The sequence below is a fragment of the Solanum lycopersicum genome, chromosome 12, assembly GCF_036512215.1.
Source record: "Solanum lycopersicum chromosome 12, SLM_r2.1".
NCBI lineage: Eukaryota > Viridiplantae > Streptophyta > Magnoliopsida > Solanales > Solanaceae > Solanum > Solanum lycopersicum.
This window is the reverse complement of record NC_090811.1, coordinates 61,294,669-61,308,970: the sequence shown is the minus strand read 5'-3', so window position 1 is coordinate 61,308,970 and position 14,302 is coordinate 61,294,669. Positions and strand designations below refer to the sequence as shown.

The following is a 14,302-nucleotide window of genomic DNA, read 5'->3' as shown; positions in this document are numbered from 1 at the left end:
TTTCATCAAAGAAATCTTAAAACCATGAATAAATGATCAAAAGTCAATGTTAATATGACTAAACTCACTATGTTACTTTATTTATGCACTTTACATACACAACTTATACATACTAAATACAATAAAAACATCGATATGAGGAATTTGGCATGATAAGGTTTTTTCTCTATCTAATTACTAAATATGATATATATATTCATCAACTTACAAAAATTTATACTTTTTTTTAAAATATCATTTGATAATTTAAATATATATTTAATTGTATTTATGTAATTATATTTTTAATTTTTTATACTCATTCACGCGAGGCACACGCAACGCGCATGTCCAATGACTAGTTAATAATATAAGCGCGAATAGTTACAACTTTAAAACAAAGCTTTGAATAAAATTAATGATAGGAGCGCGAATAATAACAAGTGATACAAATACAAAGTGAATGAATATAGCGAAAGAATATACGTGATACAAGAGCAAGAAAGGTAAAAATACAGAGTAAAATTTAAACTTACGTATGACATATAAAATATAATCGCCCGATAAAAAAATATAAAAAAGAGAGAATACAATCTATGTGCACATATAAATATCATAACCATAGTCATTTAATACCTCTATATAAAAATATCGAAAAAATAAGGTAGCAATACAAAAGAGAGAGAGTGAAAGAGGGCAAAGAGACTATCGAGAAACAAAGAAGGGCAACTTTCACATTTAGCAAATAAAAAATTCATATTTGTATGCTATAGCAAATTTTGCATAATTGCGCTCCATAGCAAATATAGAAATTGTATAATTCGCTATACATATACAGTTGAAACAAATTGTATAAAACGAAGATGTATAAAATAAGAAAAAGAAAGACACTTGGGCAGAAAACTGTATAAAAACGAAGTGTATAAAACAAATTGTATTATTATAAGTGTATAGAACGATTATATACAATTTGAATTTGTATAAAATGAGAAAGAGAGAAAGACAAAAGAGACTTGACAAGGAATATTGAATTGAATTGTATAAAACGAGAAAGAGAGAAATTAGATATAATTTGAAATTGTATAAAACGAGAAAGAGAGAAAGGCAAAAGAAACTGGGCAGGAAAGTATTTTTATTGTATAATTATAAGTGTATAGGACGAAAATATATGTACTTACATGTGTATATACAATTTGCTCACGCTTTATACAAACAGAAACGCAATTTATACATTTCGCTTCTGTTTGTATAAGTGAGAAAGGCGAGGGTGGCGAGCGAGATTTGGGAGAGTAGCGAGCGAGATCTGGAAGAGAAGAGAGAGGGGAACAAAAATATATGTATTTATACAATTTTCTCTGCTCTATACAATTAGAAACATTTTTTATACACATGTGTTTGTATAAAAAGTGAGGAAGCGAGTGAGAGATTGGAGGAGAGTGGCGAGCGAAATATTTGGGAGAGAAGCACCTGACAATTTTTTGCAAACGTTTGCTATGAAACACAATTAAATCAAATCTTAGCTACTCCATTTATTTTAGATTATTAGTTTGGTATTATATACAATTTTTCCAAAAAAAAGAAGAGGTGAGAGAGATTAAGAAAAAAATATTTTTTTTTGCTTAACATCTAAATAATATTAGTTATCAATTGTAAATATCCAAACTATAACTATAAATCTCTAATTACATCAAAATATTAGTTATTTTTGAAATTTTTTTCTTTACTTTACTTAATTATTGGGCCATCGGTATTTGCTAACTTCGTTGGTTCTATTGCAGGCGACCCGCCACCATATCTACTCGGCGTCGTCGTCATCTTCTTCTTCTCTCCACTCTTCATTCAGAAACTTGAGCCTGTTTTTGCAGACATTCATTGGTGTATCTAATTGCGGTATATTCAACGGAAGCTGACCCAAAATTCTCACCCTGAAGCTGTTTGATGAAATTCCTGAGAGGTGTCTCAATTTCAAATTCCAACTTTTTTTTGCTTAGCTCTACAATGTAATCACCCTCAACCCTTTAATTCAAATGGCCTGTAATTCCATTCTCAATTCTCCATTTTTGCCTTCTTTCCCCCCAAAAAACAAACCCCATTATCGGAAAAATACAATTCCGGTAATCATTTCCTGCAATTCTCACAAACCCAGAACTGAAGAAGAGAAGAAAATTAGGATAAGTCAATTGGGTTTGCTTAATCTTTCTGTTACACTCACTGTAATATCAGCTTCACTGGTACGACCCGCAAATGCAGCAAAAGTGTCTGAAAAGAGGAAAAAGTCTGAAGCTTTAACGCCACAAGAGTTGAAAAAATGGTCACAAGGTCTTCCAACTGTGAGCAATAGGTTACCTTATACAGAAATATTGGATTTGAAAAGGGAAGGGAAACTTAAGCATATAATTAAGCCACCTAATGTAGGGTTAAAGCAAAGGCCTGAGGTAGTTTTAGCTGTTTTAGAGGATTCCAAGGTTGTTAGAATTGTTTTACCTTCTGTCGAGAGTGATCCGAGATTTTGGGCTGAATGGGATGAATTGAAAGTTGATGGACTTTGTATGAATGCTTATACTCCACCATTGAAAAAACCTGAGCTTCCTTCACCTTATTTGGGGTTCTTGTCAAATATTCCAGCTTGGTTGCTTTCTTTTATGAAGGCCAAGCCACAGTCCAAAAAGGCATTGGAGTTGAAGAGGATGAGGGAAGAATTGAAGAGAAGGCAAAAGCAGGAGTTGGCGAAGATACAGAACGAGAGGGAGAGGATGGCGAAGGCAATGAAAATGCAGAAGAAAATGGAAGAGAGTAAAAGAAAAAGAGAGTTGAAGAGAATGAGGTATGAGGAGTCCTTGCGTCAAGCGAATAGAAGTTCCCGCGATATGGCAATGGTGTGGGAAAGCTTGGCTAGTGATTCAAATGTTTCCACTGCTCTTGGTTTGGTTTTCTTCTACATATTTTATAGAACTGTTGTATTTAGCTATAGGAGGCAGAAAAAAGATTACGATGACAGGTTGAAGATAGAGAAAGCAGATGCTGAGGAGAAAAAGAAGCTGAGGGAATTGGAGAGGGAAATGGAAGGGATTGAGGGTGTTGATGATGACGAAGAAGAAGGAAGGAAAGGAGAGGATAATCCTTATATGAAGATGGCTATGCAATTCATGAAGTCAGGTGCTCGTGTTCGAAGAGCACGCAATACGAAACTTCCCCAGTATTTAGAGAGAGGTATTGATGTTAAGTTCTCTGATGTTGCTGGGCTTGGAAAAATTAGGGAGGAGCTTGAGGAAATTGTTAAGTTCTTCACCCACGGGGAGATGTATCGTAGGCGAGGAGTCAAAATACCAGGTTAGATATATGCAGATAGTGATTTGTAGGGGTCTTCTTGAATGTAGATTTCTACTTGAGTTTGTTGTTTGATCCATATTTTCTTTAAGCACGAAGTCCTTCTCTTTCTATTTCCGATCTGCATGAATTAAGCCATATCATTTGCTCTAGACTTGTTAGTTATTTGTTCTAGGTACTATATATTCCTGCACTAGCAGCAATACTGTCATTATCTTATAAATCGTGTGTTTAAGTGGATTAAATTGACACAAAGCTAAAGAGTTCTTCCACTGTGATTTTCCGGCATTATCAGGTCCAAGGTTCTTTAATCCATTACTAGCTAGGTCACCTATGACTCTTTCTTTTCCAGAAAGGTTTTAGTACTGTTCTGTCCTTTGGCTGTAGACACTTCCTATCTCTATAACCCCTGATAACAATAACAACAACAAATATCATGTCTATGAGTAACAATTATAGTGCGAAATGCATTTGTACACCTTCATTTTATGATAAGATGAATACCTCTTTCTCTGGTTATTAACATTTTCTTGCATTTCACTTGTCCGTGTTTGTTAATGTAATCACATGCAAGAATAGTACTCTGTCTGACTTGAATATAACATAAGATGTTTGATATCTACTTCTGTAGCTTTAATTGGATGAACCTCTCTGTCTGTCTGTCTCCCTCAAAGTTTTTGATTTCTAATTCTTGTTCTTATTAATTACATCAGTTTATACAAATAGCTCTGCCATTGTGGACTTTGCTGCTTTTGTATTTTTTAAAGCTATTTCCCTCCAATTATCTTATTTTTCCCAGTTCTTTCCTGCGACATTTCACTTCTCAATTAATGACAACTTAGTGTGCCCGTAAGATTTACTATGCACCTTTTTGGTTTTTCTTTTTCCTTTTTCCTTTTTTCTTAATTTAATAATGGTGGTATCTGGTCCTCTTGTGTGCACCTCGATTATTCCACCAGGTACCGCTATGTCTGACTAGCGCAGGTACCTGGTAATTCTTTTGCACCTTCCTGTTTCATCCTTGTTTGGCACATTAGCTTGGTGCCCTTTATTCTTGTCTTATACCATCACATATCTATTGAGAAAATCTTTCAGGGGGAATACTGCTTTGTGGTCCACCTGGAGTGGGGAAGACTTTGTTAGCAAAGGCGGTGGCTGGTGAAGCAGGGGTGAACTTCTTCTCCATTTCTGCGTCTCAGTTTGTTGAGATATATGTTGGTGTTGGGGCTTCCCGTGTTCGAGCTCTCTACCAAGAGGCAAGGGAGAATGTAAGTTAATTTTCTATCTCTCTACTATCCACGCTATCGTTCAGAGTCATTTGCTTATAAATGCTTGGCGTTATAGTTGGCTACTCTTTTTCTACCTATGCTGTGAATTAAGATTCTGCCATTTGCTTCCTATTCTGAATGAACTGTTTGCTTTTGTCTTTTAATATTGCAAACCGCAGCTAGTTTGGTGTTGAGTAGTAGTTGATTGCTTGTTTCTCTGTTGTTGAGTGGGCTGCTTCATGTTCTTGTTTCTGAATCTTGTCAAGCCATTTTTGCTTTTATTTAGAGTGGTTTTATATGTAACTTATAAAGTCTCAACAAGATATGAGCATTATTATGTGGTCTTGCGTAGGCCCCATCAGTGGTGTTCATCGATGAGCTGGATGCAGTTGGCAGAGAACGTGGTTTGATCAAGGGTTCAGGTGGACAAGAACGTGATGCGACTTTGAATCAGGTTCCCTTGGCATTTTGCTCTTGTGTGAACTGTCACTTCATCTTGTGGAGATCTCAGGCTACATTAATTTAGAATGTTCCCCTTTTTTCTCCAGCTTCTTGTATGCTTGGATGGTTTTGAAGGCAAAGGTGAAGTCATCACTATTGCTTCTACAAATAGACCAGACATATTGGACCCAGCACTTGTTCGACCAGGGCGGTTTGATCGGAAGATATACATCCCAAAACCTGGTCTAATTGGACGAATTGAAATTCTTAAGGTGCAAGTTGCATGTGTAATTTTTTATCTGTTGAAAAGCTTAATAACTTTGGGGATGTACAACATCTTAAAGCTCTTTTCAAGGGGATATATAATATCTTAGTAAGCTTGTTATATATTTTTGCTTCTTACATCTCATTTCCATGGATTAGGTGCACGCTCGTAAGAAGCCTATGGCTCCTGATGTGGACTATATGGCTGTTGCCAGTATGACTGATGGAATGGTTGGTGCAGAGTTGGCCAACATTGTTGAGGTCGCTGCTATTAATATGATGCGTGATGCAAGAACTGAGGTAATAGCTTCTGGTTTACTCTGGGTCAAAAAAAATTCTAACCTTGTAAATAAATTAAGCAATATATGTCGATAGTTGTTAACTTGATATTGACTGTACAGATAGATTTTTTGGCGTAGTCCTTAAGAAGCGTTAGGTCTTCTAAATCTGAGCTCTTATGTATTACACATGTGACATAAGAAAAACTTTCTTCATTGTTGCTTCCAATATGATGCCCTTTTAAGGCGGAGAAGTGGGTGGGTTAATGTTGCTGAATGGCCTCAAAATATAATTCAAATATCATTGTTGAGAGGCCCCCATTCCCCCAGGAAAAAAAATGTATGCTGGAATTTTCTTCTGGATTTATCATGACAAAGATGAAATTCTGGTCTCCATCTATCACTGAACACTTTGCCAAATACTTACCTAAAATGGGTCTTCCAGACCTACAGTTCACTTCTCCATTATGTGCTCTTCCGCTACCAGACTTGGTTAAGTTTGTATAACCTTAGAGTTTGGACTTTGCAGATTACAACCGATGACTTGATACAAGCTGCACAAATTGAAGAACGAGGAATGCTTGACCGGAAGGAGAGAAGCCCTGAGATGTGGAAGCAAGTGGCTATTAATGAAGCAGCAATGGCTGTGGTGGCAGTGAACTTCCCAGATCTTAGAAATATTGAGTTTGTAATAATTTTCACTCTTCTCTATTTTGTTACTGTCTGTTTTGTCGTTGTTGTTTTATGGTATTACAGTTTGGTGAAGTATCCTTATTGAGTTAGCAATCATGTTGATGTTTACCCTACTTCTTTTCACTCGGTTCGATTTCCAATAGTACCCAAATATGCATTTTGTTTCTAACAGATGCTTGCATCATATCTACAATAAAGGCTTAATATCTGTTGTTCCACTTGAATTTTTGTCTTAGGATAACTCCTAGGGAACCTGTACAAAATTTTGGCTTATTTCCTAATTATTCAGTGTTGGTGGCGTATCATGTCATGATATTACCTTGTCAAGAATTAGCAAGTTCTGGTGTTATGTTTATTGTTTAGATATTGAACATCATGAGAAAAGTGCAATGTGTGATTGCTATCATCTTGCACACAGTAGTTGCCTGTTTGAAAGTTTGATGAAGTAGTTGCAATCATGCTCAAATGTTAAATTTATGATACTTTTTCCCTATACAATATACATGGATACTAGTTTTATAATTTAGATTAATTACTAAAATCTCAACCTGAGTTAACCATGTGTTAAAGGGAAGCAATACCTGTCTGGTAAAATACGACTTGTTAGAGTGGAATTGGTCAGTTAGGAATAAGTAGAGACTTGATGAAAGATCAATCAGTGTATGTTCTTCCTGACTTCTGATTTCTCATTTTTTTATGTAGATCTCCATGTAATTTAACCATGTGTTAAACAAAGTAAGCTGTACACATTTAATAGAATATGACTTGTTACAAAGGAGCTTTGGAGTACGGGTAGGAAATAGAACTTGGATTGGTTAGGAGAAATTTGATGAAAGAACAATCAGTGTTTGTCCTACTTCCTGAATTCTGATTTCTCATGCCTTATGCTTGACAATATAGGGAAAAAAGACTCGTGCCATTTGTTTATGCAAGTATCTTTTTCTTTTTCTTCCAAAGTGCATTGAGTTCTTATTTTTATACTTTGTAAAAAAGGTGTTATCAGCATCATTACAATTGATGATTTAGTTAAACCCATTTTTACTTAGTAATACAGCATGATCTTTTTTCGTAGTGCCATTTTATGATTTTTTTTAAATGTTTCTTTTTGATAAGCTCACTGTTGCTCCAAGGGCTGGAAGAGATCTGGGTTATGTGCGGATGAAAATGGATCACGTCAAATTTAAGGAAGGAATGTTGAGGCACGGCTTCTATTCCCTTCATTTTACATTTATATTTCTTTATTCTTTTAAAACTAAAGTATTGGAAATCTAATGAACAAGTTATGCTAGTGTATATGTAATGGTACTAATAAATGAGGGTGTTTCAAACTTCTAATCAGGTATTTCCTCAAGCGATATGAGGAAATATATGTGTAGACACCACAGAGAAAGAAGTATTTGCCTTTTTGAAATACCTCACTGTCTGTTGGTCTTACTTCCCATAAGCAATTTGGAAAATACGACCACCTCTTGCTTTTCGAGCCACTACCGTCAGATGTCAAAGAAAAAAATTTCCTGATTATAGGCATCTGTAACTTTTGACGCTTCATTTTAATGCAGCCGGCAGTCGCTGTTGGATCATATCACTGTTCAGATAGCACCACGTGCTGCTGATGAGCTCTGGTATGGAGAGCACCAGGTAAGATATGCAGGAACTTTAAATTTTAGTTTTGCATCATTTGTCACCTACCATTTAAATAACTTGAAAGGGATCCATGCTGCTGTTGTTGGAGTCTTAAAAGATTATAATGAAATATAATCTAATAGGTATCATGAAGCAAATCGATCGCCATTTGGACACAGACACATATCTTGTGTCCAACATGAAATAGACATACAAACATAAATATGCATAAGGGACATTATATGTAGTTTGGTCCTTTGGGAATAAATCTATTGATATGTAATTGGCCCAATTAACTCGGGAGACAGACTTCAGATGTTAATTTGACAGTATGCTACATTATTCTCATAGCTTAATAACTGGGCAAACATTTCTTCTGCATATTTGGAGAGACATTTTAAATGTCACTTGAGTATTTAAATGATCAATGAGACGTTACATCCCTTTTTGTATGAAATTAGGACCTAAAGATACATTTGTGGTTTAAGCCTTTAAGGTAGTATTTAAATAAAGAAGAGGAGCAAAAATAATGGAAGGTGGTTCAGTGGGTTGTTTCCAAATTATTTCCAGGATACATTACATTTTCCACTTTCATCTTTTGTTCTAGATTGAAATAAGTCCACCCGCTGTCCGGTGCCTGGAAGCGCTCCCTACCAAGATTTTTTATAATTTCCCAGGGCATCCTAATTTATCCGACCGCAACCCTTAGTGGTGAAAGTAAGTAATATGGTGTTCTCAGCAAAAATTCTCATCCAAAAATTTGCATTTTCTCAAAAAGTGGAGAACTAATTTAGAACCATCTTCACTAAATCAATCAGTTCTCCTAAATCAAAAGATTAGTTGGTTCGATATTAATCTGTTATTTGTAGTTTTGATGATATGACAAACTCAGGGACCTTGTAAAGGTACCAGGTTTTCTACTTGAGTTTTGATGATGACAAACAATACTCAGGCACCACTCCAGCTTTGTTCCCCCTCACACACAACTCAGCCACTTACCAGTTATACTTCCCCCTTTTGGCATCATAAAAAAGAGATACAGTAAACCAATGATGTCAACAGTAATATCAGATAAGATCAAAGCTTGATAGCAATCAAACAGAAGGGAAAAAGCATTCGCAATAGATAATAATTAGAACACCAGGGGAATAAGATAAATAGCATTCCAAGATAACATTTAGTACATTAAAAACAAACTGAGAATCCAACGACACAAAGACAAGCCACACAAAGAAGACACAGGAAATGATTGGGAAGACTAAGAAGGGGGAGGTTGATGAGAAAGGGACTGAATAATGAGAGTGATTCGATCATTTGCAGCATCCTTTTCTTGCAAGGCAATAACCTTGGCCCTCAGCTCTGCATTTTCCCTTTTCAGGGCTTGAACCACAGAAGTACCAGGTCCCTCAGTTTGTGCAGTGAGTAGTTCAGCTTTGAGTATAGCAATTTCATCATCTTTTCCACTCAAACGCACAGTTAATGTCCTCAACCTCATGCTTGAGTTGATCCTGATTGTCTATGAGTTGAGCCATCTTGCTCTTGGGATTGCCTTTCCCTTCGATACACTCACATTCGATCAGGGTACTCTCTGAAAAGGTTTGCTACACAGTCCCATCCCTGCCAACGCTCAAAGGAATTTTAAAATGTTTGAATACTTTAGTAAGAAAGTATCCGTATCCCATCCCATGAATTCCTTTCCTCTCAATGACAGTCTTGTACATGTGCTCAAGCATAAGCCCTAGGAGATTCAGAAGTTCAAATCTGCACAACTTCTCCATCACAAATAAATCAGCAGATGTAGTTGAAGTTCTTTTTTCAGTCCGAGGAAGGAGAGTTTTGTTTACAACTCGAACACCAACTGATACTCGCTCTTCATCACCTTCTTAAAAATCCGAGCAACTTCTGTTGTAGGAAGCTTCGAAACCAAGGACACGAACTCAACTGAACAAGTTTTTCCAATCACAGACCTGGTGCCCTCTCTAGGTACCCTGAGAATTTTGCCCAGCAGAAACTCATCCAGATGCACTGCAATATCATTTACTCTTGTAAGGATACTCCCATCTTTCTTAAATTGAATGTTGTAGTAGAATTCACGCACTTCCTCTTCGTGAAGGATAGGAGATTTCCTGTTGAATAGATGCATCCATGACTGAATTTCCACCATATTATGGAGAGAGTCCATGCCGGGAAGATTGATTATTCCCATGTCAAAGACTCTTCCAGCCAGCACAGCCTGCGTTCTCAAGTTGTCAACAATTTCTTGCATGTTGACCTCTTCTTCACTCCTTTGTTGGGTACCAGGTCCCTGTGTTCTTTTTCGTTTTCCTGTAGAACTCTTCTTCGTGGGTTTTGCTTTCTCAACCCTTTTTGGATCCCTTGACTTTGTTTTTCCTGACTTTTTCTTCTTGGTTTCTTGTCCATTTCTTCGGCAGACACCTCTATGACACTAGATTCAGGCATTCTAAAGTTTCATACTTTAAATGTTCTGGCACTCCTGATTTCAGCCGTAGATCTTGCACTAGCCTTTAAGGCATCAGTCATCAACTTCCTAGCATCAGACCTAGTAGGAGGTTTTCTTCTAGGAGCCTCTTCCACTACCTTTTCTTTTCCCTTTCTAGACACCCCAACCTCCCTTCTTTCAACCTTCCATTTAATGGGTTACTCATCACTTTCAGAATCTGAGGAGACACTCAACCTAGGAGACACTCTACTACCTTTTCTTTTCGCTTTCTTGACACCCCAACATCCCTCTCAACCTTCCATTTGATGGGTTCCTCATCACTTGCAGAAGGATACCTCCCAAAATTTGGAAAGTGTAACCAAAACCGCCATAAGCAGTGCCACTTTCTTAATAGAAATTTTGATATATATACTAATCTATCAATAGACCTATTTCACGCAACTTATTTGAACCTGAGGTGGCTTTGTGATATTATTATGCAACATGCTGCTTTGGAATTTGAGTCTCACACCCAAATGTCAATGCACATATATGCCCACATATGCCACTCGTCCCAACTACCCACCCACTGAGTGCAGTTACCTGTTCATTCTGGCATTCTAGGTGTCAACTAGTACTTGTACTACTGTACATGAAATGTTTCACTAGGCCTTCTTTTTTTTCCGAGAAGGTATGTTTCATTTGCCCTATATTTATTCAAGTTCCAACTACTTGCTGTTACTATGCATAAAAAAGTAGTTATATTAGGATAAGATTGGCTATTCTTTTATTTTCCTGCTCTTATTTTCAATACATAGGAGCATATGTGTATTAATGAATCCGAAGCCAAAACGGTAACTTTTCCCCTCAAACAAAATAAACGGTATATCAAAAAAAAATTAAACCAAAAGGGCAAAATCGCTCTTGAGAGAGCAATGTTTCGAACAAAATTAACACTGCTTACGCGTCGATTAAAATCGCTGCTAGGGCAGTGATTTTGTCAAAAAAAACATTTTTTTAAAATACTGAAATCGCGGCCCATGCAGCGTTTTTCCTCAAACCTTTTTTTTTTGAAAAACTGAAATCTCCTTAAACTTTTTATTTTGTTTTTGAAAAACTATAATTGCCGCCAGCGATTTCCCTCAATTCTTTTTTTAATTGTTGCTTATTGATTTATAAAAAAAAAAGTTCAAATAAATTTTACGGGATTTTGCCCTCCTTTGTGATGAATCTCATTGTATTTTGCCACCTAGTTGATCCATGAAAACTGCAGACTTAGCCAACAATACTACAGGCACAATTAAAAAGAAAACAAATTGAGGAAAATCGCTGCTTGTGCAAAGAAAACAAATTGAGGGAAATCGCTGCCCGATTTCAGTTTTTCAAAAAAAAAATTGAGAAAAAACGCTGCCCATGCAGGGATTTCATTTTATTTATTTTTTTTGACAAAATCGCTATTTCAGTAGCGATTTTAATCTTTGTTCGGAAGACTTCGCTCCCGCAAGAGCGATTTTACCCTTTTGGTATAATTTTCTTTTGATATACCGTTTGTCTTTTTTAGGAAAAAAGTTACCGTTTTGGCTTTGGACTCGTGTATTAATCATCTTTACTAATTTAAACATGTCATCCAGAGGATTTTCACTCTTTTCATTTCAGCTTTGAAAACCTCTGAGGATACTGTATATGGAGAAGACTTCTGAACAGCTGCTAAATGTCTCTTGCTAGCACCAGAAACGCGTGAGATTAACATATGAATTATAAGACTGTCTATATAAATGTATGGGCAGGTGTTCCTTCGCATACTTACTGTGTACAATGTTAACACGTGATACTATACATCCTTTCACTTTTTGATGACAAAGGAAACCCGGAGCCGCTACTCTTTGGGTCAGGGTAAAACCCCCGCTCCTATGCAATAGCTCACAAACCACGTAGGAGAGGTAACCCGCACTAGGCAAGCTTGGTGCGACGAGCTCGACCCAGAAGACAAATCCCTTGCTTTCGCTAGTAAGGGGTTTCGAGATTCTATACATCCTTTCAGAAGTTCCCATGCATTAGTTATTTTACAACTAATGTCTCTTACTAGCATCAGAGACGCGGGAGATTAACATATGGATTTTTATTTTTTTATAAAGTAAGTGGTATTAATAACAGCATCAAGAAGATGCTAGAATTACAAGATATGGCATTTGAGTTTATAAAAAATCTCTGGCTAACTATAAAAACTATCTAAGCCAGAACTAGTGAGTTAATAAACTCCTGAAGTTGTTCTGCATTAGCAGCAGGATACAAGTTGGACCAACTAAACAAATTGGCAATACACCTAGCCTTCAAAATGCCTAAAGCAGCTGACTCTCCATCAAAACATCTCCTGTTCCTCTCTAACTAAATACGCCAGATTCACATATGAAGTATAAGACCTGCCTATGTAAATGTATGGGCAGGCTTTCCTTTGTGTGTACTTACTGTGTACAATGTTAAACACGTGACTTTTCTATACTTTCTTCTAGAAGTTTCCATGCATTAGTTATGTGGATCTCTATCCCTATCCCTACCCTTACCCTTTCCTAGTTAAGATTTACCATGATATATTATCCAGCACCTTGAATAATAGCAGTGAACACATTATTTGTATCAAACTCTAACCTAGGAAGTTAATATGCTTTTTCATGATATAAAGTCCATTTAGGCGACAATGTCTCTAATACATGTAAAATATTTCAGTTCAGTACAATATGGGCTGAGACTGCAGATAATGCGAGGTCAGCGGCTCGGACTTTTGTTCTTGGTGGTCTGTCTGATAAACATTATGGTTTGTCTGACTTCTGGGTTGCAGATAGGATAAATGTAAGATTTCACTATCTTCACCCCTCACTTCAGTTATTTATCATTTCTCCTTCCTCATTCATCAAGGTTTTTTAAAGGTAATTTTTAGCAGAAGTATATCTTTCCTCTTCCAGAAGTACGAATATTTCATTGGTATGCCGCTGGTAGAGTTTCAAATATGTTTCTAAAATTAAAAAAAGATCCCGTCTCTTTTCTTTTGGGTTGCCTTCCCCTTGGCACTTCACTCAATCTATATTTTCTAAATTGATGTGTCTTGCGTGCCACCTGAATTCCAAAATATATTTTGCTTGTCAGGACATTGATTCCGAGGCACTTCACGTATTACATATGTGCTATGATCGTGCAAAAGAGGTATCATTAGAAATCATGTCTCCTCTCTATCCTGGTCTGAGCGGAAAGAAAAGTGAAGATAGTGTGAGTTATGAAATTGCATGCTACTTGGGTTTTCACTAATGCAATCTTGAAATGACTGTACAGATCCTTCATCAAAATCGAAACCTTATGGATGCAGTTGTCGATATACTAGTTGAGAAAAAAAGTCTTACTAAGGAGGGATTCTTTAAACTAGTTGAGCTACATGGGTCCCTTCAACCAATGCCTCCCAGTGTAGTTGATCTCAGGTCTGCTAAACGCTTGGAGTTCCAGGACACGCTCACAAAGCATAAGGAAATTATTTCTCAAGGACGCAACTGAGCAAGGTATTTGGTATTGTGATGTGATCATTACTTAACCATGAGCCTCTGTGCTCTTGTACTCGTGCTCACCTCCTTCAGTTGTTGGTGCAATGTGAACTCGAGTCTACTTTGCAGGGTATGACTTCCTTAGATCTAATTTTGTCTTGAAGATCCTATTGAAGTGGTACAATTGTGGAAGCAGAATTCCACCATCTCAGATTGGACAGAGCAGATATTGCAAGAGCTCTCTGAATGTATTTTAAAGCTTCAAGCGCGAATAATGATCTCGGATATATGAAGCTATAAATGTGTATGGAATGCAGTGAACTCCTTTTTGTTTTCATTTTTCTTGGCCATTTAGCTGGTTTTCCCTATTCCATTTTGTGATAGATTGCACAACAGAAAGGATATGTATAGGTCACACATGTTGTTTATGCTAATGTTGCATAATATTCTCATCAAAATAAA

At 36.7% G+C, this 14,302-nt stretch overlaps 1 protein-coding gene across 2 annotated transcripts; it reads left to right on the top strand.

The window, feature by feature from the left end:
* The first annotated feature begins 1,617 nt into the window (after positions 1-1,617).
* Positions 1,618-14,302, top strand: LOC101246513 (probable inactive ATP-dependent zinc metalloprotease FTSHI 2, chloroplastic). Of its 2 annotated transcripts, XM_004252305.5 has the most exons (12): positions 1,618-3,309; positions 4,402-4,574; positions 4,927-5,028; positions 5,123-5,287; positions 5,439-5,579; positions 6,087-6,245; positions 7,364-7,449; positions 7,810-7,888; positions 13,038-13,160; positions 13,455-13,511; positions 13,638-13,858; positions 13,970-14,302. In XM_004252305.5, the coding sequence occupies exons 1-11, from the start codon at positions 2,007-2,009 to the stop codon at positions 13,851-13,853; spliced, it is 2,604 nt and encodes an 867-aa protein (XP_004252353.2). In that variant the 5' UTR covers positions 1,618-2,006; the 3' UTR covers positions 13,854-13,858; positions 13,970-14,302. The 2 variants fall into 2 exon arrangements, with proteins under 2 accessions (XP_004252353.2, XP_010314293.2); XM_010315991.4 differs by having other exon boundaries at positions 13,638-14,302.

Excerpts from the sequence above, each read along its gene's own strand:
- LOC101246513 (XM_004252305.5), top strand. The coding sequence starts at position 2,007 with ATGGCCTGTAATTCCATTCTCAATTCTCCATTTTTGCCTTCTTTCCCC. Across the intron at positions 5,580-6,086 it reads TGCGTGATGCAAGAACTGAG|ATTACAACCGATGACTTGAT; the intron begins GTAATAGCTTCT and ends TGGACTTTGCAG. Across the intron at positions 7,450-7,809 it reads TTTAAGGAAGGAATGTTGAG|CCGGCAGTCGCTGTTGGATC; the intron begins GCACGGCTTCTA and ends ATTTTAATGCAG.